The sequence below is a fragment of the Anopheles funestus genome, chromosome 3RL, assembly GCF_943734845.2.
Source record: "Anopheles funestus chromosome 3RL, idAnoFuneDA-416_04, whole genome shotgun sequence".
Classification (NCBI taxonomy): domain Eukaryota; kingdom Metazoa; phylum Arthropoda; class Insecta; order Diptera; family Culicidae; genus Anopheles; species Anopheles funestus.
In genome coordinates this window covers 16,375,586-16,402,353 of record NC_064599.1, presented here as the reverse complement: position 1 = coordinate 16,402,353, position 26,768 = coordinate 16,375,586, and the positions used below count along the sequence as shown (strand labels likewise).

At 42.8% G+C, this 26,768-nt stretch overlaps 2 protein-coding genes across 7 annotated transcripts in view; one reads left to right on the top strand and one right to left on the bottom strand.

Annotated features, from left to right (window-relative positions):
* The window catches only part of LOC125769331 (peptidyl-alpha-hydroxyglycine alpha-amidating lyase 2), a 21,140-nt gene extending 15,348 nt beyond the window's left edge, over window positions 1-5,792 (top strand). For all 3 annotated transcript variants that reach the window (XM_049438006.1, XM_049438005.1, XM_049438004.1), the window contains exons 3-4: window positions 1,745-1,914; window positions 1,989-5,792. In XM_049438006.1, coding sequence (XP_049293963.1) covers window positions 1,745-1,914; window positions 1,989-2,787 — 969 coding nt within the window. In that variant the 3' untranslated portion in view covers window positions 2,788-5,792. The remainder of the gene's footprint in view (window positions 1-1,744; window positions 1,915-1,988) is intronic.
* Window positions 5,750-26,718, bottom strand: LOC125769319 (uncharacterized). 4 transcript variants are annotated; one of them, XM_049437989.1, is made up of 7 exons: window positions 26,582-26,718; window positions 25,585-25,767; window positions 24,822-25,002; window positions 9,251-13,734; window positions 8,002-9,171; window positions 7,331-7,933; window positions 5,750-7,261 (listed from the first exon to the last, which is right to left on the bottom strand). In XM_049437989.1, the coding sequence occupies exons 2-7, from the start codon at window positions 25,618-25,620 to the stop codon at window positions 6,890-6,892; spliced, it is 6,846 nt and encodes a 2,281-aa protein (XP_049293946.1). In that variant the 5' UTR covers window positions 25,621-25,767; window positions 26,582-26,718; the 3' UTR covers window positions 5,750-6,889. The 4 variants fall into 4 exon arrangements, with proteins under 4 accessions (XP_049293946.1, XP_049293948.1, XP_049293945.1 ...); XM_049437991.1 differs by lacking the exon at window positions 26,582-26,718 and having other exon boundaries at window positions 9,251-9,634; window positions 10,973-13,734; window positions 25,585-26,498; XM_049437988.1 differs by lacking the exon at window positions 26,582-26,718 and having other exon boundaries at window positions 25,585-26,500.
* Window positions 26,719-26,768: the final 50 nt, after the last annotated feature.

The following is a 26,768-nucleotide window of genomic DNA, read 5'->3' as shown; positions in this document are numbered from 1 at the left end:
AAGCCATTCAATCGGATATGAATGTGGTACGTAAAAGAGGCCACAAAAATATGTGTACGATGTCGTATGACTGTTTGCGGAGCAGCAGCCGGATTATGATTTTCTGCAACCTCCCCGAAGAGGCAGCTTTCGAGTTAATGGTCCCCGCCGTTGTAAGCTTACTTCAAGTAATGGTACCGGCATGCTTTTGTCCCGTACACCTCCTTTTCGGTCCTACCCGACCCGGTCGAGAAAGGACGAATTGGAAATTGTATTTCCATCTCCCAATGCCCCAATACGGTGGAAGACAAAGACCGGATTGGAAGGAAGACAATAATGAGGGTATGTGTGCTTGATGGGTACGATGTGTACCTCTACCTTCGGTTGGTTTGTTTTACAGGTCTGGGTTCTGTCCGGGGGAGGGAGGCGTCAAAGAAGTTCCATATGCCTCATTGTGGTACATGAAGAGCAATCTTCGGAGGGCATTCATCATGTAAATTGTGCCCTATCTTGATACCCACTATTTGACCTCGGTAAGTCACCCGATAGAAGAAACCATGGGGTCGGGGGAGTGGTGTTTGAATTAATCATGACTTTTGGGGCCCCATTTATGTACCGACGTACCAGGAAGGCTTTTCCGATGTGTTCAACAAGCCCGGAAAAGCATCTTTAAGCTCGAACCGAGTACTTCGGGACACAACAAGCCATCCGTCTGTTACCATCCCTTGCACCTCATCTTAATGAGCTCGTGTGTGTTTTTGGGGCTACGTTTTATGAGCTTTTGTTAGTCGATACGCATCAGCTCTTTGGTGCGTGTGTGTGTGTGTTGACGGTCGTGCTCCAAACACATGGACACACGCACAAGACGGATTGGGATATATCTTTATTATTATACTTCGCGCACAGATGAACGGTTTCCCTGGAATGCTCGTTACGTACAGGTTGCGTGTACCGGATCGTCCCATGGTGCGTTCTGTTTCACCATCACCGCAACCCCAAAAAGTGTGAGGTGAAGAAAAAGTACCAAAGAATATAATCACCCTGATAGCTGCTGTACCGGCTGTACAGCCCATCAGTCGTACCATTCGTAGCAAAAGCAAAAACCGTTCGTTCGTGCCGGATCGATACGGCCCGTTATCAGCAACTTATGACACGGGTGAAGATAAATCAATAATCACCCGCAAAGGGATCAAATCCCAACCTTTCCCCCTATTTCCTCGCGGTGTTCGCGTGTGTGCGACATATGAGCCACCCGGGACCGGCTTTCATGTCGCGCGGAACTCGATTTACCGTTCCGTTCCGTTCATTAGACGAGGAGCAATGTTGATTGAAGTCGGTTCGTTTCGAAACACCAGGTGTGTTATTGAATTTCCTAATTTTCGTATTAAATTGCACTTGCTGCCGGTTGAATTTATGACGCATGCAAATGATCCGTTTTTTTGTGATCGTTTTTTTTTTTGTACACCCGACCCTCGCACGGTAATCCAAAACTATCTGGAGATGTAATTTAGAGCGAAGCTACGGCATGTTTCACAAACCGGATCAAAAAAGCAACCCCGTTGGTGAATACAAACATAAAACGCCTGAAAGGTATGCAATATACATTTTAAATTCACCTTTTCAATAAGATGATTGTTTGAACATGAGTTGCATACCTTTAGGCGTTTTTAAATTCAAAATTTCCTATAACATACCTTAAAAATAAAAGAAAACCGTTACAAGAATAGTAGAAGTAAATTTGCCACTTCTTTCCCTTCTTTCGCAGCCTCCAATGGCGCCGGTCGACACTTCTCATCTAGACAGTCCACCAAAGCCGAAGCTGGTAGAGGATTGGCCGAAGGTGAAACACGCGTTCGGTCAGGTGACGGCCGTCACTATCGATCTACAAGGCAATCCGGTCATCTTCCACCGTGGCAGTCGCACATGGACCATGGAGTATGTACTTCATCCCCTACACTTTTCTCTTTAGTTCACCTATAAGCTGAACCGTGATGTTTTTCCCTTTCCAGGAGCTTCAACGATACCCATCACTATCAACACATCGCCGAAGGACCAATACCAGAAAATACGATCGCAACGCTAGCGGCCTCGGACGGTGCCGTCTTGGAGGAACGTGGTGCAGGCATTTTCTACATGCCGCACGGACTGACGATCGATCGAAACGGTAACATGTGGCTGACAGATGTGGCGTTACATCAGGTTTTCAAATTCATGCCCGGCCGGGACTATCCCGCCATTACGCTTGGCCATCGGTTCGAGCCTGGTTCGTCCAAGACCCATCTCTGCAAACCAACTGCGGTCGCAATCGCCAGTACGGGTGAAATTTTCGTTGCCGATGGGTACTGCAACAGTCGGCTACTGAAGTTCAATGCAGCCGGACGCTTGATCCGTACCATACCGCAACCGCCCGAGTTCCTGTCACTGCAGACACCGCACGGGCTGGCACTGCTCGAACATCTGGACATGGTGTGTGTGGCCGATCGGGAGAATATGCGTGTCGTTTGTCCCCGAGCCGGTCTCCAGACATCGTACGGCGAAGGTACACAGGCAGCCACCATCCAAGAGCCCGATCTTGGCCGTGTTTTCGATGTGGCCGCTTACGGTGATTTGGTGTACGCGGTTAATGGACCCACCTCGCCGATGATTCCGGTACGCGGATTTACGATCGATCCACGGTCGGAAACCATCATCGATCACTGGGGCAAGTTTGAGAATCCCCACTCGATCACCTTCTGCCCGAACGGTTCGGCCATGTACGTGACCGAGATCGGACCGAACCGTGTGTGGAAGTTTACCCTCACGATGTAAGCATGAACCATCGGCGTGGCCCACCATCACCACACATCCCGACGAACCCGTGCTCCCGTGCGTTCCTTTCCTGGGTGGCACTGCTCCATGGTGCAGCGAACAACATCTGCCGCTCCACGGTGACCACGATTTAGCCCTCGAACATGCGAATTTTCCATTCGCATGCCAACACCATCCAAACAACCGAAACCATCAGTGGCGGACGCCAACATGAAAGGGACACGCGCGCGGCACGAATCACGGCGATGTACATCTGTCTGCAAAAAGGCGGTTTTCGAACAGCGGATTGACATGTGGTCCGAAAGGTGGTTCTGTGTACGTGAGCGCTGGTAATACTACCAAAATGACAAGGAACAAATTGCCTCCAAAACCGTAACCAACGCTTACCTACTCCAGCCGGGAAGCGTTGGTACGGTTGTGGAAAGATGCCTTCGCTTGGGACAAATCTTCTCATACCAGACAAACATTTTAATTTCCAATTTAGCGGTTGTGTCCCGTTTGGGCACGAAGCAAATGAACATGCGTAACCGAGGAGCCGTAACGTAAAACAAAACAACATCCAGAAACACAGTTTGTTTTAAGCCAAATGAAAACACGTCACTGAAGGTGAACGAGACAGTACATTAAGGGAAGAAATTTGATTGATCTAACTAGCAGCAGCAAAACTATACATACATATTATACATAAATATACATACATATTCATATACATAGATGCACACCAGCTCACCTACGGTGCCCGGAACCTTATCGGGACTTAAAAGTCAAACGGTTTATAGAGAAGCCAAAGGCTTACCAGGTGGCAAAGATACTTAACCCAGTAGTGATTTATATACATAGCCTCACCACCACACAACAAGTCACGTATGCAATTATATATTTATATTTATATACGGAACACAATAGGACCAGCAGAACAGATAATAGAATGCTGCTGAGGTGTGTGCATTCCACCGCAACCGTGATGATTGATTGCTAATAAGAGAGAAAGATAGTACACAAACAATAATATTGAACCATAATCAGACGCTCCCCTACATTCCTATCTTCATTTTCAGCTAGCAAATGTGGAAAATATTTGTTTTCCATTTTGAAGCAAAAGACGCAAAACACAATATACAAACACTTGCAAATAAAGCGTTGAAACACTAATGGTAGACCAAAAGTACACTTATTTTATGGCAGTAACAGTGAGTCAAACAGAAGTTTATAAAATATATTCCGGCACGACACACAATGCAAAACTAAACACACTACAGCAGTAGGAGCTTACGTTAATAAAAAAACTAGAGAAGCACAACACAAAACAAAACACAGAAACATTTATTCTACACTTAACGAAGGAGTTCAGCAAACACGGAACCAAGTACGATGGTAATCGCAATTTAACGCAAAAGTTCTACACCAATTACAAATAACAAGTTTGTGCTAGCGAGCAAGACCCAGTAGAGTAAAAGTTCGTGCAAAAACAAAAACCAAACCCCTTAGTAATGTTAGCGAACGCAACACGCAGGACACATTTATATAGTGCAAATAATGCAAAACCAAATAAGAAATGGATAGTGTGAGTGGTGCTGGTACAAACAACTTAAACCCACTTAGAGCAGCGGCAATACTCTACTTGTATGCATTACACACTACCTTTTGCCCAGAGGATGGCGCAAATCTTTCTAAAGTAAAACACATATTTTTATACGACGATAGTGGTAATATTACATGAATTAATAAGTAGTTTATTAATTCCATAAGAAATGCAATGAAACCAAGGCAAAGTATCGAATACACACACACTCAGACACAGACTTGCATCCGGAGGCACGAACATCGGTGCCAGCTGTAGGCAAAATATATATTCACCAAAAAGCAAAGCAAAAAAAGGGAAACCTAAAATGTATAACATATTCGATTTCGCGCAGAATCGCCAATAGAGTCGCATCGCGTTTGAGTACATTTATTGAAGAACGCGGGACTAATGCTCTAGAGCAGATCCTTTCGATATATGCTTCATTTCTCATTAGAACCTTCAAGGGTCCTTTGAGCAATTAGGAGATTCATCTGATCTGATGATAATTTGTTTTTACTATGAGATGGTTCATGTTAACAAAAATAGAGTTTATTTTCTTGTTTTCAACTCTCACGAGATCACTTCTAGTAAATATACCGTTTATAAGCAAGCAACACTTCAAGAAAAAAAGTGAAGAGTATCAGTTAAGAGACAGTTGAGACAGGTTACAAAGCAAATATATAAATATATGCTGGGACATACATAAAGTTATGGTTTCTGTATTTCAAAAGGGACCGCAGCATCGAAGCGTTTCACAGTGAGATGATTACGGAGGATTTACCAAAATACCAGAAGCATTTAAAGCGTAACCGATTTGAATTTATATATAATCTTATAGTGCGGAAATGTATGCCACTACCACCAATAATTGCATGTTAAGCCATTATTATGATATATACGTATTATACATACGAAAGAGATAAATTATATAACACACATACTATTCGTACAATAAAATTATAAACCATATATACAGCAGACACATTACACAAACCAGATATATGACACACAGAAAGGCAAACCAAACACTATAAAGCTACTGTTAGGAAATTTTATAGCAAACTTAACGAAACAACAAAGCCACGTTACACACTATACAACTGGATCAGCATCAGAGCAAGTGCAACTATTATCCTTAACACTACCTACTAATACTACTATTACTACCACTGGTTGGGAACGGTTGTTAAGTACGAAATGTACCCCTTTTCTGTTGGGAACACCGGTCTAGTAGCATTATCCAACCAAATAGTAACCACCAGTTAATGGGGGAGAAGGCTTGATCACACCGCAACGTTATGTTGGTAGATTTGTGAAGGATCACACCGCAAAAGTCGTAGCGAAACCTAACCTGCTCACATCCTATTACACTACACCATTACAAAAGAAGCAAAAATATGTTGAATAAAAAATTATCATTTATTTTCCAGCCTTTTTTCAAGCTTTGTTTACCTTTACTTGGGTGTGTGTTCATTTTTATTATAGATTTTTAGGGAAGACAAACGGATGTAGTTCTTTTCTGGTGATCAAACTGGCTTCGTTCGATAATGTTTAAAGCAAGATGATTAAACAAAAGATGAAAAACAAACATTTAATTGCAAAAAAACCATCACATTCATCATGTTTTATGCTATACGTTAAGTATAATTGTTTATTCCCTTTTCCCTTTTTGTTTGCAGACAACACCCCCTAACAAACTTTTTATTGCCTTCAACCGGTATTTAATAACCAACATTTCACAAATCGCTTTTTACATTTCGGCGAAAGTAAACTTTTCATTCCTGCCAGTCTTCCTTAATAGACTTTCTTTTGATAATGCAATTAACTTTATACATGAGATCTCTTAATTGTACTACAAATGAGAAAAGCAAAGATTAAGTTAAGTTTGTGCGATTTGATATGCAATCTTCAGTTTGATTATGTTTGCAAAATGACAATCATGTTGAAACATGAAAATTTACAAACGTATCACTTACAGTCGAAAACTTAACGAAACTGGAATGTGCGCCAATATGCGTGTCAAATGTGATAAACTGTTCAAACTTAAAAAAACAATTAAACCAGAAAACATATTACCCTAATCACCGTTTACCAGGGCAGGGAGCGCATCACCACTCAGCACTCATTGACTTCTGACCCCGGTGCAGTCTTGTTGCAGAGAGACAACTCCCCTTCATAACCATTATTAGCTGCTAATGAAATCTTTCTTAGGCTGTTGAGTAAGTGATAAAGGCACTTGTTTTCATATTGTTGCGTTCATTTTCTTATACTAACCAGTTCCTTTAATCAGAGAGCATTACATTTAACGAAACTAGCTGCATGTGTCTCTTGTTACGTACAAACAGCTGCCTTACTAGGTACATCGGTACAGAAAATGCCCATTAAAGAGTAATAATAGATAATCTATCTTAAATAGTGGTGGCTATCAAAATGGGCATCAGCAATTACTGAGCAGCTGTGATTGAATGGATAGTTGTAATGTGTTATAAACGATTCATGTAACACCACGCCGGGGTATTACACGTGAAGCGAAGGGGTTTAAATTTTCCATTCCTTTAAAAATTTAACTACTCGATTTAGTTCGCTCAACCAACCCTTCAGATCGCTCTGCGTGTCCGCGGCCAAAAGGAAGCTCGTTACGTTGTTATGGCATCGCCCGCCGTCGTTAGGAGATATTGGCCGAAGGTCGGAACCGCAACCAGTAGGCTCACCGACCGAGCTTGGACTCGTCGTTCGACCGCTGCTTCGGAAGCTACCAATGCCACTGCTGTTACAACTAACACCCACAGCTGCGACACGCGAAGAGAAAATCTCCACTCGGACCGTTCGGGGTCGTGAGCAGATCGAACGGTCAGCCAGCTCAATACTCTCGTTGATACATTTCACCAGATCGATGTACAGAATTGGTTGCTATAACAAGTTGCATAAAAACATTGATCAGTTAAAGTGCTTGAAATGCGGCAAAACTATCGTACATACCTTTTCTTGACACTCCTGTGGATAATTCCAAAACTCCAGCACAAACCCATTCATCTGGCACCAGCGCCGACTCCAGGTGATTCCTTCATCACCGTCCACCTTCTCACCGACGTCCAAAAATCCACTCATATCGGAACATTCGAAGCGAACCTCGCTGCGAACGTTCATTCCGATTTTGCCGACCATATTTGATGTGTACGCCATCGAGTCGAGCGTAAGATATTTGAAATCTTCCACTATAAACACCACGCTCTGTCCATCCTGCCGGCAAACGACGGGTTGGAAGTTTCCCGACGTGGAGCAGTAGGAATTACCGGTCTCCAACATTGTGGACATCTGTGTCGTGTGATTGGAGCGTGCGGTTGCGTACGTTGCATCGAAAGGCTTTTCTTCTCCGGCCTCTCCGGAAGCATCTTGCTCCTCTGTTCCGTTTGCCGTAATCAGCATGAAGGAGGTTAACGATAGGAAACCTTGTGATTTGAAGCGTGAAAATTCGTTGTCAAAGTCAAACGTTTTCGGAGAGTTTGAACGAAAAGACAACATCCGTCCGGCTTCGCGTAGTTTCTTCGATGGCGATGGACAACTGAGCGGTCGTTTAGAATCCTGTATTAAAAATAAAAACAAAATATGTCACAGTTGTTTCTTGTTGCTTTTAGATCCAGTACACATACCTTGTCTAAATGGTATCGGCTTTCAAAGCTGTAACTCTTCACGTTCTTACGCAGCTGCAATACAAACACCTCTACCTTTATTTCGTAGTTGGCGTCCAGATTTTTAAACTGTATAGCACAATTACGGAAATACACCCGACCATCGGTGTAGCGCTCTTTGGCGATCGTCGCTTTCACCTCGTGCTTGTACGTGCATACCACAACGTAAAAGTAATTGAACATTGCGTCCCGTACCGCTGTTTCCTTTAGTGGAAATTCAAAGTTACTCAGAGTGACCGTTCCAACACGCTTACCTTCGGCCAGTGTCATCCCGTTGGTTAGGTAATCGATCTTGTTCAGCTCATTTCTTACTGCCGTCTCCTTTTGCGTTGCAACCAACAGTAACCGTTCTGCCTCGATTAGCTCTGGCGAACATTCGAATTCGCGCGTACTGCGACAGATCGCGAGAGCTTGTTTAAGCTGTTTCCGAGCGTCACCCTGTCGGATTATTTGTTGCATCAGCTCATTCATATGCTGACTGCTAAGCTCGGTCATCGAGCTTCCCGTCGCAATGCTGTTACTGCCCTGCGTAAACGATTGGTACATATCATCACTTTCGATGTCACTCTCCTGTTTACGCCGATCTGATGTACGCCTATCCTGTTTAGTACCAGTAGGGTTTGCATGTGTCTTCTGCACCGTATGTCTACGTGGCGAGCTAGCTGCAGACGACGATTTGCTACCAGATCTGTCCTCCAGTAGGTAGTTGGCGATGCGTTGTCGTTCATTTTTGATAAAAGTTCTACTCTTGCGGAAAGACGATCGTAGTTTGTCCTTTAAATTGCGCATAACGGCGGTACCGGAAGTAGACATTTTACCGCTCGATGGAGAACTCGTGATAGGGGACAGGTTGCCAGTTGACAAACTATCATCTGGAACGTGACTGATCAGCTCAGAAACATCCACCGTATCGATAGTTAAATTTTTACGCACTGGTTGACGATACGATCGTGAAACTGGTTGAGCTAGGTCGACGGTATCGTACCCAATGTTATCGAGCTCGTTACCCATTAACGAAGAAGCGGTCGTCTCCGTGTCTAGCGTACCCATGTCCGAGAGTGTTACATTGTCGTGGAGTGAATGGACTAGCTCTTCAATCTCTCTATCATCATACTTCCGTAATGAATCGATCTGTGTTAAGAAAAATGCTATTAATGCACTATTGCACTTATTTATGTCTCCATAACCCTTAAGATGTTCAGCTACTTACCTCACCATCCGTATCGAAACAACCGAGAGGAGCAGCACCATTCCCATCGACCTTTACTTGCACTGATTTGTGTGCCTTTAACACGATCAAATTTTGTCCTACACCTACACCACTTTCTACACCTGCCTTCACGTTTCTCCCACCCATGTTTTCCTCGACAATAATATCCTTTTCGAACGAAAACAGATCTTCCTGGTTACCCTTGTACCGCCCGGTTCTAAATGACGACGTCGATGCAGGAGGATTTTGCTGAAAATGTTCGTGTTCCTTGCGAAATGCTAACCGATCTTCAACCCGTTCCCGCACGATCAGTGGTTCATATATAATCGGTGTCTCCTCCGGTAACGATTCCAACGAGGATTCTTCTTCCCTACTTTCTTCTTCCTGTAAAATCGAAATATCACTGTCATCAGTTGAATGCAGGTGTTGTTGCGGTAGAGTACGATTGTGATCTGAGTGTGTTTTCCGAGTAAACAAGGATCGCCTTATTGAGCTGCCGACAGTACTTCCGGTCGCATTAAACGACCTGTTAGCTTGGCCACTAGTACCTTCACCGTTTGCAACATCACCAGTAGTTCTGCGTCGTGGAGTATTTAGATTTTCTGATAACGCTGTGTTGTATAGGGAATTTTCCCGTTCCTCTATGTTAACAATATCCACAGCACGTCCCTCCATATGTGGCGACATGGTGACACGCCGATTGCTCGGTTTCATGTGGCTTTTGCTCGTATTGTTTTGAGGCTTACTGACCGGCGTCGATGTAACCGTGGGATCTGTAACGCCAACCGATGCATGCATATTTGTGAACGAACGCGCTTTCACCAACCTTCCTGACGAACGTGGCGATTTGTTTTCTACCAGCGCGTACAGTATGTTTGGATTGTTATTTACCATTAAGTACCGCTTGTTCGTTTCACTGCTTATAAACTCGTTGAGAACCATTTTGTTAGCCTTCGGTGAAATTTCTTGATAAATCGGTTCTTCGTCCTCACCGTGCACATCCACCGGAACGAGTGAACGCCCCACAGTGGCCTGTTGTATGGACTCTCGTCCCATGACTGGTAGGCCCACTTCATCTTCAGCTATTTTGCGCCGTATGTTACTAAGAAAGTCGCCCATATTAGCCACATTGTCCAGATTCAGATCGTCATACGATTGAAATTCTCCCTGTGCATGGCATTCGCTACTCGTTGAACGATTGTCTAGGGCTGTCGAAGATTGAGACCCAAAGCGAAATATCCTTTTTGGAGATATTTTCAAGTTGCGAAGCGTCTTTAGGAACTTTGTCTCGGACAGATGTTTTCCGCTCTTTCGGGGTGACACTTCATTATCGGAACGTTCTACAGGCGAAGGGTTTAAACGTTGTCCTTGTGAGACCGCAGCAAAATTGAGGCTCCGAGCAGATTTTCGATTAGTTTCCTCACCACTTTTACGTCGCCTGTTTTCATCGTTTGTAGCACAAAGGTTTTCTTTATTTTCATCTTTAGAAGATTTTAATCCTGCATGAGAAGAAGGTTGCTGTCGTGTAGGACGGTAATTAACTGGCACTACTGCTTCTTCGCCATTACCACCAACTTGTCCTGACCCACACGTTTTACACCTCAAATGAACCGGTGTGTACCCTAAGTGCTTGTGGTGTAGATTATACTTCTTTTTCGCGGAACTATTGCGATTGATATTTGGATCGCGTTCGGAATGGTCAGATGGTGAAGTTTTACTTACGTTATTCTGTTTCTTCGGTGTTTCAAACCTCTTCATAGCCCATATTTTCTTCTTCGATGCTTCAAACAATGTACGTGTGCGTTTCAATATGGCAGCCTTACGGAATGTTCGACGTTTTTCGACCTTTCCATTGGTTCGGGATGTAGTGCCAGCGATTGTAGCTGCTGCTGCCGGACAGCAAGCGTTTCTGGGTGTGACGGAAGATACCTGACCACCTTTCGATATCTTTTTTCGTCGTGGTTCATGGTTCGTTCGCCTGGCATCGTCTAAAAAATTTTCCTGCTGCTGCCGACGCCGTTCAAATATGCCACCCGTTGTTCGACGACGTCGATCCACACCGGGTAGCTTTCGTTGCACTTCTGTAACTTGATGTCGTTCTTCGCTAAGAAATTGTTCGATTCTTCGACGGGTTTCGATGCGGCTACAAACGTCACTCTTACGATGGGGTGTACTCTTAACATTCGATTCTCGTACGAATCGTTCAAAATCGGTTGATGTTGAGTGACGACGGGAAGGTGTTCTCGTTCCATCGACAGTGTCTATTTCAAGCTTAGGACCAAGCGGTTCTCCTTCAGTCCTGTACTTACTTTTTCCTTTCGATGATATTGATTGCTGGGGCGCTGGTTTAGAATTTCCCGTCTTGATCAACTGTTTGCGTCCCTCGTCTTCTGAGTAGTTTAGCATGCTGTAAATCTGTGCAGGAATAGATTCATTTTTTCCATTGCTGGCCGGTACAGTCCACCCGACCTGATGAGATCTTGGTTTTGTGTCTAGGTTCCATCCGATCGCACGATCGAAAGGATCACGTTCTTCGACGTCCTTCGCCAAAGGACAGGAAGGAACTGGAAGTGCGGTCGATCGCTTTGCAGTGTTGGCAAACGTCCGTGGTGGCTTCTTCGGTCCACTCATCTGATGTGAAGAGCTGGTAGACGCATCCGACGTATCCAACATTTTCTGCGCCCCAATGCTCTGCAATTTTTTCAAACGTTTCATCATCAATCGTCCAACAGTTCGGCCCGAATAGCGTGGCTTTCCTTCCAGCTTTCCCACTGACATTACTGAATCGAACGATTCCTCTCCCGGCGATGCAATTTCACACACTACAGAGTCGCTAAAACATTCTTCTGCCCTTGGTCGTGCCGGAGACGGCGAAGAGACAATATCCTGCTCTTCCATCACGGGGCGACCAGGGTGATTTTTTCCATACAGTCGATCGAAATGAATCGTTGAATCAAGAATTTCGTTACAGAAATTGTCATCCATTATGCGCTGCTGACGCTGAAGATTTGATTTATCGTGGCGCTTCTTGGTAGTAACGTTGCTGAGAGATTTTCTTCTTTTTTCGTGCTTTTCATGGGCACCCATTTCATCAGACGAAGAATGTCTTTTCAATTCCTCGGCGGTATCAACGCTGCGCCGTGCACCGTACGCTTTTTGCATGTCTCGTATCTGCGCCTTGCTCAACGTGATTTTCGACGTGACTTCGCTGTGATCCTCCGATAGTTCTTGCACGATTTGAATCATCGGTTGCTCTCCGTTCAATTTGTCATTTTCACACTCAACACTAGATCCACTTGATGCATGCACACCAGAAGAGCGTTTCTTCGATTCTTGTGGCGTGACTGGTTGGGAGAAAGCTTGCTCGTAGAAGGAAAGCGTCGACTCGTGAAGATCATCACAGTCGTGATACTCTTCATCATCGGGTGTGCGGCATGACCGATTGTTAGTTAACGAGCCACGATGTTCTTTTGGCATACAATCCGTCATACTTTCACTACCAGCATCTTCCATTAGCACTTTATTAGTTTTGTCTTCCGATTTATTCAATTTCAACTCATCCGTCATTGTTGGCTTCTGTTCCAGATCCATCAAATCTTCCTCCTCAATCTCTGCCGCACTTAAAGCGTGTCGTTCTGCAGCCTGCTGTGTAATCGCTTTCTCATTATCTAACGATTTCCGCTTAGTTCCAGTCACCGCCTGCGGTGGTGCTGAAACCATGATATCTACAGCCTTCTCTGCACATGTAGCTTTGCTTGTCCTTAGAGTGTTAGTATCACATCGGTAGTTAATGTTAATGGTAATCATCGTATTATGGCCCGCCAAATCTTCCTGCTGTTTCTGTTGCCGGCTAGTCGGTATTCCCATATCAAACCGATCAATGCTGGCAATATCTCGGCTTCCTTCGCTAAACGCGGAACTGGTACGTACACTACGTCTACCACCATCACCACATACGCTGCTTCCACTCGTTACACTAGCACTTTCAAAATCGCTCGTCTCCACATCACCAAAGGAGGATACATCGGGATGCGCTAGGTCCGTACATAATTCGGCCGTATCAACACCCACTGTGGGTGCCGATGTCCTGACGGGCCGAGACACCTTGTCCTTCTTCTGTTCGTACTGCTGTACCATCATTTTGACTTTGCTGGTGCGTTCTGTGCCTTCTCCGTTTATATTATTGTTCCAATCCTTTCCGAACAGTGCTTCCAGTTCATCATCTAGTGACGCATACTCATTGGTGGAGTCCGCTATGCCACATCCCTCGTGGTGTAGATCCTCTTGCAATATTTCTTGCTTTCTGGACAACCTGACATCTGTCGACGCTTCCGCAATATTTACCTTAAGGTGAGTCTGATCACAAACAGCCTTTCGAGTGTTTGCTGTTGATGACTCGAGTAATTCTTCCTTGGGTCTTCCTTGATTACCCGGTAGCGTGGAATAATCCGTAATGGAAGAACCGCCTAGACCAGCATGTTCATCTAAAATAAGAATAATACAAAAAAGCATAAATATAATGTATTTTACACGAAAGATTATAAGTTAATTTCCCTTTCTACAATTGTAAGGTGTATAAGTGAAATATAATGTAAAACAAATATATATATATATAATCCCAGAAATACTATGAGCTAAAAAATAAATATCACTCTGTTTTTGGATACCAAAAAGCCATTATTCAATCTAAACGACAGTATGACGCCTTGTAAATAGGGTAATAAAAATCAAGTGTTGAACAAAGTAGTACCTAACCTACCGGATCTGATCTCATCCATCCCTCTATTAGTTACAACTGAAAAGGGTGTTCCGTGTAGATTCTAGTTGTTGCTCACGCCTAATCCTCCCCATAGTACAATTGCAGCACACATATATGAAGGCCTACGGCCGGTATTGCCTTAATTGAAACCCATTCAATTTGGGCATATCATTGCACAAGTTGTTCCCAGCTCCGCAAGTGATCGTTTGAAGCAGCGAGGGTACAAACACGAAAAAAAACGATAGATGAAGATGCTGGTGCAGGTTTGTTCTGTACAACAGTAACGCTAGATTGATGTACAACTCGGATAAGGGGCACAGTCGATTGCTACTGGAAACTTTATAGAATCAATCGCTTAGGAAACACTTGAAAAAGCAAGTACGAACACCAGACGACGACCATAATCCATGTGTATGGGAGTACCATGTCGTTTGTACCTTAAACCAGATGTACAAATAAGTACGCACTCAATCGCCAAGTGTGTTGTTGCGTCTGCTCTTAGTTTTTTTTTGCTCTATGGTACACTGAGCTATGTCTCACAAGGCAAATACCCCAACACGCATTTGCAGTCGCATTCGAAGGGAGCAAACATGGGTGGGATGGCATAACGCCTCGTCAAAACAGATTCAAACTGATTTTTTCCCCCGTCGTCAATTGCATCGAACTGTATTTGGTGGATGCTGTGTTGTATGCAGCAGGGTTGTATATGCATTAACGCCTTCCATGATAAAATGAGTAGGAAGTGATCTGGAGGGCGGAACTGGTTTTCTTTTTCTGGAAGAGAACTTCAATGCAACACCGTCCAATAATGTGAACGATATAAAATCCGCACACCATCTGGAATGTTACTTTCCGTTCACACATATTACCGTTGAATTCAAAATTCAAAAAGTGGAAAACAAATAAAAGTGAAATATAATAGAAATCACACTTTTTATAAAGCCAATACGAATAATAAATAATATACAAATGTTTCAAACATTTTAAATTTCATCATGAATGGTAAATATAAAATATGGCAAATTTTCAATTTTTCATTTACCAGGTTTTTGTTTAACAGATATTAAATTTCAAATTAGAGTTTTTTTTAAATTGAAGGTACCTTAAGTTCAGTTGAGTTGAATATAAAAAAAATCGTTACGAGTGCTAGTGTGTTCGAACAATTTGCCATAAAGTGGCTGCCATAAGAAAGCCCACTTAATGATAATGTCGCCTTCAACTTCCCTTAATGTCTGTTCATCAATCGTCTTGCCATCGACGGCGATGATGAACGAACATGGCTTACCCTGCACACACTGTTTTTCACCAAGACTGTCCACTCAGGCGTAACCAGTTTTTTCATACATTTCTTCGTGCTATTTACTGTTTTGTCGTTGGAAGTCTACAGTTTACCTTCTGCTGTGGCTATCCATGGCCATTGCATCTCCACGCTTTGACACATTACCATCTTTATTACCATCTCTGTGTACAGTCCGGCTCTCCACCGATGTTCGCTCCTTTGGCAAACAACAGTATGCATCTCCAAGGAACATATCTTGCATGTTACCTTATATTGCAAAGCCTAACCGAACACTCTCCACTGAGTGGATCTTCTTCCGATATGAGGTCGACAGTTTTGTTTAATGTTTCGCCTTTTCTCCTCTGATAACTCCTCCAAATCGACATTTTCAGGACGCTTTAAGTGAAGCAATCTCTCCGTATAAACAACCTTACAACAACATCGCTATCTTTCTCCTTTTTTTCCTTTTATATATGCTTCTCGGCATGCAGTAACTGATTTACGACGAGTTCACGATCGATTTGCCGACATGGACACAAGAAGGAGAGAAAGAGCATCGCGAATAAGTTGGTCGAAATTGGCAAACCAACGAAATGGCAATGACCGCACATTTTATTCCAGCACTAGCACTGCCCATATACCTTGCATTTCTCGAACAAGCGAATTTATAAAATATGCAAATCCGACCTCGCATCTTCTTCTTGTCGGGAATTCTGTAGCTCGTCATTGGGGCGTTAAGTATTCAAGTCTCGCATCTCTGGCTTGGAACATTTTAACGGCCTACAAGACATGTTTCAAATCTATTCCAAAGGCATGATCGCCATGCGAACACGAATAAATTGTCTAAATATATTTTAATGGATCAAATAATCCAGGTCATGACGTTTGAATATTCTTTACACACAATGCTATTAAAGTGAAAAGAGCAGCTTCATCAAGAAACGAAATTCAAAATATGTTTTCCCTAACCGAAAAGGATCCCGAAGCGTTGGTGCAAGATCATTGTCCGTATCGCAGCTCCTCCTAATGGAGAAACAGGTTTCGCTGGAGGAACAAGAAAATCCTGTTTCTTAACGCTCATCGAACACTATCAACAGAATGTAACAGGTGAATGTTCCTTTCCAATGATCCACTCACCGCCAAGGAAGCCACAATGACAATTTTTCACGCGGATCCTCATACACAAGGATTTCTTGCCCTTTGCGTTTTCGCCACAAATCACGGAAGAGAATGCGCAAATAACACGCGCAAGATGCACGCGCGATTTTTATGGCCATGCTTGGAATGTGTACGCCGTACTAGATTGGAAGAGATTGTTGACCTTTCTTGGCGATTTGAGGGGTAACAGGTAGAACGGAAAGAATTAAAAAAAAAACAAGGAAAGAATTTATGCTTTTATCATTTTGAATGTATCTTTAATAAGTGAAGAAATCTTATTTTTTGTGAGATTTATTCTGATATGTATTTGAGAAATTATCAATATCCATAAGTTTCTTGCTTTTGTTGCATATATACCTACAACTTACTCATCGCAACTGATTCAATATTTGTGACTTTTATTGCAAAAAAACGAAATGTTAACTGTGCGATAAAATACAAAGTTAACCTTTCTCACGTACACAAATTTGGCGAATTCCCCTTATGGTTTGCTTCGGTGGCCATTATCACACTTTCCAAAACTGACGGAACCGGCCCAAACCGGACCACCACTGGTCTGTGAGGATAACGACGTGGCAAGCACAACATATCAAGGACCGGTATACGGACGTTGAATTCTGTCCTTCTTCATCTTCCTTGACAACAGTGCAACAGCGACCAAACTGGACAAACCAGAAACTGCTAGCTGCTAAGAAAAACCAGCAGCAATAATCGGCACGAAATGCAAAGATAAACAATGAAAGTAGTTTCCAGCTCAAGAAGAAAAGATAAATAATGTGCTGGAAAGAGAAATGGGAGTTCTCCTCGCAGAGTGACCCACCCCGTCTGGAAGGTGGGTTTTTGCTCAACCAATCTTGTGGCGTTCAAGCACAGCAAACCGGCTTTTAGCTAAGAACGTCACCAAACACGCAATGCGTCGAAAAAGTAACGAGGAAGTAACCGCGGACCAAGAAACCCCTGAACATGACAAGGCTAAAACATGTTGTTACTTACATTTTTCAAGCTAACTTTTGTTTCTTTTTGCTCTCTTCCGTTGTCCTGTGATAAGGTACGATTTTTATTCGAAAAAAGGCAATTAATTGCACTGTTAAATTTTATATCCAAAATAAAGTAGATGAAGAAAGCCGCTTTTAAGTTTGTTTTTTTTTGCGTTGAAGAATCGTAACAAATTTCACAATCGCATCGAAACGAAGAACTGCCAGATTGGAACTGGTTTTATCGTTTATTTGCTGTAGTGTGATAAAACTATACCAATTAATGCAAAACGCAACATACAAGGAGAAAACAAGAAATCCAAACGAGACTCCGAAATCAGGTGACTTCAATGCCGGCAAGGCGGGAGAGGGGCGGAAGGCAATCACATCGATGATCAGGAGTTCGCGGGTTTTTATCAATTTAATAGATAAATCATTTTAACCACACGATCCAAATCATCGACCATGGCGGTTGCAAGTCATCTTTTCAGAGGATGATCGCGGATATACTGCATTTATATCATCAGTTGGTGTTGAACAACACTGCTGAGCAAGGTTTTTTTTTATCGTTTTTTTTCACAATAAGAAAACACAACAACGAAATATAATCGAAGTGAAGTTTTCGTTCCAGTTGGCAGAATCCGTGGAATTTTATCGAGTGAATTTCCTCAAGGGGAAATCCGTCTCACATAACATTTCTCGTCCAGACTCAGAAAAAAGCGAAAAAGAGGAAACGATAAAGGCGTACAAAAACAATCGCAAGCCAAATTGTGGCTATTATTATCTAATTAGCACCAGCAGGTTAGAGCGGCTCTTGCCAGCTTCTGTATTGCAGATATGGCTGAACAATTTGTAATTAAAGGAAGAGGAGAGAGAGAGAGATAGCCCCAATATCGGTGAAAACGATCGCTGCTTGTTGCGAGATTGATGATCGCCCCTAGGAACCATAAAGCACTGATGTATATAATGGCAATATTTGAATTATTACGCGTGAAAGGAGGAATGAAACTTCGGTAGAAATAATATAATAAGAAGTTAACTGGAACAGGCGGCGATTTATCGTTTTATTTTCTAAGTCGATCAAAGTTTCGTTGAAATTTCGCAACGGATATAATACTATCAACATCTGAAAGAGATCAATATTGGGAAGATATGATGTCTAAAGAATTTAAATCTTTAATATGTTGATCTCTACGTATGCTTTGTTGGTGTCTTGGTTGCCTCTCTACTGTATAACTGTGGTTTGACATTTGGGAGAGACTATAGTCAAACCGAGCTTTGAACCCAGGCCGGACATGGACATATTCCTGAGTACCTTCTGAATCAATTCCAAATGCACACATTAAAGCAGCAAAAAATAAATCTGGAAGATGAGGTACACGATGTAACTTGATATTTTTTTTTTATAATTCATTGTTTTGACAGATAAAAGATCCAGTACAGGATCCATGAAGTTTCTATATTAAAACCAAATGGAAACCACATCAATTAGCAAAACAACAATATCGGCGGTACATCAAAAGAAAGACGTAAAAAACATATAAAAAATGCAACCCAATTGGAGCAAAAATTTGGCACAACTAATTTCAAAACACCATCGTGTTCCACTTCGGGGCAAACCTCGATTTCGACAATTTCTTGTACGCCTCATTACATCCACGCAAGCGCAAATCTTTAGCGGGTTACTTCCGCTTGAAAAGGCCACAGCAAAGAAAGGTAAACAATTCAAACGAAACGTTCGAATTGTTGCCCAACACACAGAGTGTAATTAAAACCTCGCATTATATGAGCATCAATGCTCAGGCACTCAATTGAACCTAGCCCAAATATTTCAAATGGACACCCTCGGACACCTTAGTACAGCGCTTAAGACCTTTGGCTTACCATCCACGAGGGGCTAAGTTCACGCAGTAAAGGTACGATCCTCGGAAAGTATTCAAGGGCTCTTTATTGTCGGCATATCATCCGCTAGGTTCTCCTAACGCAGCCATCCCTAATTTTTTCATGGCTTCTGGTTTCTGTTTTCCGTTTTGTTTTCGTTGCGGAAGAAATAATAATGTTTAGCCTGAACCTGATGAAACAGGTACGGATTGTGGTGCAGGAGATGTAAATTATTTCCCAAATAACCAGACACTGTACGATCAGCTTTTGGTTATAAGAGCATCAAAACTTACATAAACCACACCACTTCAACGCAACCGTCGAAAGGAGAAGGCGAGACGCAAAGTACCAAATGTGCGAGTGGGTTTCGGGTTTTACAATGCCCATTAAATACAATGATACCTACACTTCTTTACCGATCGGCTTTCTTACTCTTCCGGCTATGCTGGCCGATGCTTATGCTCCTGTTGTGTGGCTATCCGATCCGATCGAGCGATAATAAAAAAATGCCTCAGCCGCCGGAGCCAGAGTTCACCCATTCGCGGGGCATAGCGGCACGTCTGCTTTTCGTCGATCAAGCACACCAGACAGCTCATGTAAAAACTACCGTACCGTACCGTAGAATTGTGCCGAAGGCGGAAGTGAAGAAAATACGCTCTCAAGTGGGCTTAACATAGAACGCACCCCGGTCAGACAGTGGCTTCTTACCACACATCGCACGCATTCTCAATAAAATAGGATATTTCCCCCAGGGCCGGAAGTGGAACGAGCGGGAAAGCGAACACAAAACTGAAATGATAAGGTTTCGCTGGATTGCAGACCCAAACGGGGCGTCAAAACAACGCATTTCATTGTGAAATGGGTAGCAATACCACTCGAGAACACGAGATGAAGGAGTTGTATGTTTTGTGTGGTTGGGTTTTTTTGTGATCTACGTTTTTGAAGGTTTCAATTGCTCCCTTCGTTCAAGTGCACCATTGAAAGAGATGCGGAAATGTGGCAGGTATTTCCTATTACTTGATAATTGTGACAGGTATTTGGAAAAATTCTTATTTTCGTAAATTAATAACAAATATCTTAATTGGTATACTTTAATTTGAAAAGTTAACACTAGAACCGCAGTTTTCAGTTAAAATTCACGCAATTAAAATAAAACTAAAAGTCACGCTTCTTTGGCACCCATCCATCAATAGAAACGGGCCGTGTTAAGCATGATCCGTATCCCAATTTATCACAGAAATGAAATAAACATCATCCTTTCAACTACCGTATTTGACTTTTCTGCAGCGTGAAATTCAGAATTAATTGGACATCTTCTCGAAACCGGTCCGCAAACAAGGAAACAAGGGTCTAGGACGAAAACACATCTAGCCATACTGCTGACACTGCAATGTCCCATGCTTGGTACTTAATTAATGGCTATTTGTTTCCTTTTACAGTATCCTACGGGTTGCTCGACGAACCTGACGAATAGCCCAACGCACTAACTGCATGAAATGCCTCAAGAAAAGCTTCAAAGAAAGATCGATGAAAAAAAGACCTATCATAAACAAGGACACGTATTGTGCGACGTTTAACCCCTCGCAAGAACATTAAGCAATCATCAAGAAAGAACGGAAAAACGACGGTGCCGCCACGGTGCTGTGAAAAAGAGAAATAAATAAACCCGCATTTACCAAACAAGTCCCTTTTTGATATGGGCAGAACAGCGTAGAACAAGACAAGGCTAGCGAGCTTATAAAGCATCTTCAAGCAACCAACCTGCGCTGAAAACGTTACTGAAAAAGGAATTACCACTTGAATTCCTTTTATGGATAGGATAACGTGACCAGTGCAGGTCCATCAGCAGACGACGTTCCGTCTGCGTGTGTTAAATTGATTTGCTAAAATAAACTTTCCGACCAACGTGCATTTTCTCTTCATGCTGCAAAAATACTGTACACCGGTTTCAGAGCTTCGTGATGCGTGGGAAGGACTAAATCCATCGCCACCAAACGAACATGAACGGCTGCATTGATTGTTCAAACTGGAAGTTACGGGGGCTCGTCATCGTGATTACTGAATGCCTTTCATATTGCACCGAAGAATTTACCGACACGTCACAGGCAGACTGATCGAGAAATCCCACGCTTGTTTGGTTGTGCTATAGGAAGGGCCCCCCTAAGGCGATATTAGGTGTTTGCAGGTCATAACGCTTTATGAACGGCGAGACGGTTCGGCGCTTGATAACTTCGTTCTGCTTTCGCCTCGACAAACCCACGGCTTATCGTCACACGATATCATTTATGAACCTGATGGTACAAGACGAAGCCTCGATTACGTTTCCAGGAGTGGTCGGGTCGAAGCAAAACGATTAGAATAATTTTCAAATCCCACGGATGGCCCACCGCAATAGATATTGATATTGATTTTGTCGTTCTCGCTTTCGTTAAAGCTCGTTATTTCCGCGTATATGTTAGGGTAGGTCAGAAACCGTTTAATGGTGGTTATGAAAAGTGATAAAAAAATAAACAAAAGCATCAAACATTTGATTGATTGATTTGAAAATAAATTTTCTTAGTTCTTGGCACATTAAATGGATGTGTAAAAAATGTTACAAATAAAATAGGGTAAATAAAGGATTTATCTTATCTTTGTTCCACATAATTTATCCCAGCTTTACATACACTTTAAAAAGAAGTCAACATTCATTGCTTGCAACATACCGTACATGTACTTTACTTAAACACGTGTACCATACACGTAAAACGAAGTTGTTGTTTGCTGGTCAGTTATCAAATATCGACCGAATGGAAGAAAAAAACACACGTTGTTAAATAAATATAACAAACACCGTGACCGTACAGCAGCGTGATCGAAGGCGTTTCTTCCATCCACTCCAATATGTAACAGGTTCGAAGCGACGTTTCGAACGATCGTGTGTTTGCTCCACATGGTATTATCTTACGATGTAAACACATCCGGAACCAATGCACCCTAACGCAGATCAACCGATATGGAGCCGCGTGTATAAGCCAACAGTACCGCGCGCTTTGACACTAATAATCTAGGCAAACAAAACGTAAGACGGAACCGAAACGTGAATACACGTGAACGGTAAGATCCACTGCCTGTGGATGTGTTGTTTGGGGTAGAGAAATGAAATTGGAGCACCAAACTTATCTTCTGGAACAACTTACGGTTGAAACACCGAATGGCAGTTGATAATCTGTTGTTTGTGTTCTCAGTTACGGTTGGCTTCTTCATCAATTCCCGGAGCTGGACGAGCGGACTCCATTCCCGCTTTGTGCCACTATCAACAAATGTACATTTTTTCTCATTAGCTTACAACGGACCCCGGGTTAAGGCTCAAGATTTGCTCAACCAAAGGTCACGTGGTACTCGCAGCACACGGTAGAGGCCGTTAGAATTGATTAAGCACACAGAAGTGTTGAGCCAAATCATTACCTAGTACGGCGCCTAGCATTTACGCGTAACGAACTTTACCGTCGTGACACCCGTCGTTGGGGCACAGACAGTAAGAAATATTCCGCCGGGTTATGCACTTGTTATCAACGGGTAGAGGCTATGTTGGAGCCATGCGTATTTGTAGTGGTCTGCAAAAGTTCGCGAGCACGCGCTATTTGGACGTGACAAACGGGTTAGAAGGAGCTTAGGACGGACAGCGGCTGAATTTCGACCGGTTTGGCGTGTGCCAACCAGCTCTCAGTGCTATTAAAATACATTAAGCACCGTAAGTTGCGCTTGAAGCAAAGCTACAGTTATGACCTAAAATATAAAACAAACATGAAAGTGTTGATATTTTTTTGCATCATGCCTTAAATTTTGAAGTTCGAGAATAAATGGTTTCTACGCAAAAAAAAACTATCTTTAAAATATCTTATTATGTGAAATTTTGTTTTTCGAAACGTGGAATAGACACAATAAGAATCGAAAATCGCACCAATTTACCCTCAAAACACATCACTTACTTCTGCTGGATGATCATATTTCATCCAGCCACCCGTTTCATCGACCTCAATTTAGCAACCGGTGTGGTGCGGAGCAACAACTGGTCGTATTCACGGAAGCTGTTTTGCGGAGACAATGAGCTACCCATTTGCGCACAATGATGGCCATGATTGGTCGCTCCTAGACACCCCACCAGCATCCACCTGACTGGACTTGCCACTTCATCTTGCACCACATTTTGTGTGTCATTATGAGTGAGATACTCGAGCCGGGCCGATGTTGCGGCTGTGTGTAATTATACAGACTAACCAGGTCCTCCGGCGGGCAAAGTGCTGACGCCGCAACACTACTCTCCTCGCTAGGGAGAATATACAAAAACACGAAATAGCAAACACAAAACGAAAGACTGCTACAACGTGTCGATTGGAATATATGCAAAAGCCATGACTCTTTTTTTTTATCTCACTTTTACTGCTTTGCACCATTCGTTGACGATATGATTTTGTTCGTCCAGCCGCGTTTCGAAAGCCAACCTTGAGGTTCCGCTGCTTTCTCGAAACTATGTGCGCGCAAATTACATATGCATGTGCGGCGATGCTGGTGATGACGTTGACCGGAATTTAATTCCAAGCCAGTCGAGAAGATGACGACAAACGTCTGCGAGCTTGATTCGACGCGACAAAGAAATAAGGTGTAAAGAAAACAGAACCACGTTAACCACGAATTCGTAACACTGACAGTGTGGGGGGGAAGCCACAAAACACGTACCAAAAGAGAATCTACAATATCAACACGTGCCTTGTTGTTTCGATCCGAACCACATCCAACGCTTGCTCGCTGGCCCGAACAAGTATTGTATGGTAAAGCGTAAATAAATAGTTGCTTTGTGGTTACATTATTTTCTGAACATTGTCAACTAAATTGTTGTTTCATTTCGTACAAGATATGTACGGCTCAATTGAGAGAGGCTGAAACCACAATATTGATATCAAATTGTTTAAAAACAATACAAAAAGGAGAAAACACAAACAAATCATTAATCTCTTCCTTGCTTAAATTGAAAAGAACATGCAAGAAGAAGAAATCAGTGCCAGGCTTTAACAAACCAACACATGCCACCACATTTTAATTGCTGAAGTGGCCATCGAATTGAGGAACAAAAAGCTTGACAAAGATTCATCCAACCTTGAAATTGGAATCAATTGCTTCAGCTTTTAGGTTACGCATGCAGAAAACAAACACCCAGTGAGGATCGTTTTCGTTCTTTTTCGTTGCTTTGCTGCAAACTGATGATGCAAACATATTCCATCTCTGTTGCTCCTTTCCAAGGGCTTTAAAAATCCAACATATGCATGTACGTACCATATGTGAGCATTACGAACGGCATAGGATTAAACAGTACGAAAAAAACCAACTCCCAATCGTGCATCGTAATCGGAATACCGAACTGATGCGTTCACAGAACACCCAGAAACTTATTCGGTCGCGGTAAAAAACACTAAAATGATAAGAAGATTTAAACCGAACCAAGGCGGTCGCGCATCCTAGCCATTCTACGGCAATACTTACCGGTATCAAATTTGAGATTGTTCAACAGCAATGACCGATGAACGGTGTCTAGCGTGTCTAGTATAGCCGGGTTCTGTAGGAAGCGAGCACGATCCGCGATAGAATCGGTTGTGTTGGCGATGGTGGTGCCGGGAATGGGTTTTCTGTTTTCTTGCAATTCGCTCGAGTACTTGCTGCTTGTCTGTTCCGGCAAAAAGCAACGGCGTGTGGAGCAGGATTCACCACGGCGACAGCAGAACAGAGGGACCATGAAAAAAACGTTCAATAAAAAGAGAAAATGATAAAATGAAGTACATAAAGTTCATCTTAAAGCGTGGAACCATAGCGACCGTGGACGATCAAAGTGCGTGGTATGGGTATGGAGTAAAACCGGATTTTATTCGCAACATGCACTCGAATGTGGTTGCAGAATTTACTTGTAATCAAAGAACACAGATTACATTTACGGACTTAAAAAAGCTTTTTTTGTACACTTAAAATTCCAGCTAGTAAATATAACACAGTTGTGGTATAGACTGCCAGTGCCTGTGGTGGCTGCTGCGATGCATACAAAATTCCTTTTCAGATCATAACCTCGAAACGGGCAATGTTTACTTTGCTCTCAAACCGGCCCTGTTCTTACTTTTCTCTTGTCATTGTCCTTCGCACAACCCTACCGCAGCAAATGGTTCGACTTTTGGCTAACAGTGGCTAAAAGGATTAATTTTCTACGGTGTTGGGACTTTGGAAGGACGATTGGAAGACTCTGTAGAGCGATACTTACGATTTTTTTCGCTTTCTGCCGAAGATATCCAGCCATGAAGAACTAGTTGTACAGCGGTCGTTGGATGTTGGAAACAATTCATATACAACTTTACATACAAATCACACAAGGGACACTTTTACAGTTACCACTCGGCCGTTCCTGAGGAACGCTTGTCAGGTTGTTCAATACGATTCTACAAGGCTATGGGAACGAAACAAACATTCAGCAACAACTGCTAACAGGACAATCACGTAACACACGGTAAACTACAGGACCACATCCGCAATAACACAGAACTACTTCGACTACTTCCGTACGATCAAATTGTGTTTCACACACTCTTTGTACGTTTCAACTCTTTAAATCTGCACAGTTAACTTTGATGCTTTTTAATTTAAAGCACCATCAAAGGCACGCTCGGAATAGTTTTGCCGGTATCCGTCTTTCTGGCTGGTACCGTATGCTACTTCCTCGAATCAGGAACCTTTAAACTGCAGTGAATGGACATCGGCATATTGAAAGGCACGTTTTGATTGTAAAGTAAAAACACAAACCAGATACAACGATTGAACGCGAAACAAACGGAAGATCCGACGAATGGCCTCCAAGCTGCGCGCGCGCGTTTTTCCTTCTGACAGCAGCCGCTACTTCAGCACAACCTTCCACGGCTACGGTTCGGTTAGGTTTGAATAGAAAGCTACCAGGAACGTGCGCCCGTATACGCGATATGAGAGAGTATTGGTGGTATGAGGGCCAAAACGACCGCGATCAAAACAGGTGGTTTTGGCTGTTGCACTAACGAAACAAAATTAAGCTTAAAGGGACACCAGTACGTATTCCGTCGTTTTTGAAGTGTAAATTATAGACGAAAAGATAACTTTAATTAGATAACTGCCCCTAAACATCACTTGAGGTTAATGTATCAGCAAAACAAAGCGTTGGTATTCTTCTGCGTTGAGCATGGATGATTTCGTGAATCTGTCTACTTTCCACCAATATCACATGAAATTCTTACGCCGGGCACTATTTGGAATGTGTTTTATCACTTCACAGATTAATTTCGACGATTGCAGACGATTTGCTAAGCGCATTTGCATTCTTTTTCACAGCGCCTCGGTACCAAACTTGTCCGTTGGTAATATGAATGTTTGACTATTGGAACTTCCAGTCAGCTGTCATTCCGATGAACGTGAGCGTACTGA

What these genes read in the sequence shown, in the direction of transcription:
- LOC125769319 (XM_049437989.1), bottom strand. Translation starts at nt 25,620, where the DNA reads ATGGCTGGATATCTTCGGCAGAAAGCGAAAAAAATC. An exon ending in GTTTCGATACGGATGGTGAG is followed by an intron (nt 9,172 to 9,250) that starts GTAAGTAGCTGA and finishes TTCTTAACACAG; the next exon opens with ATCGATTCATTACGGAAGTA. An exon ending in CACAGGAGTGTCAAGAAAAG is followed by an intron (nt 7,262 to 7,330) that starts GTATGTACGATA and finishes AACTTGTTATAG; the next exon opens with CAACCAATTCTGTACATCGA.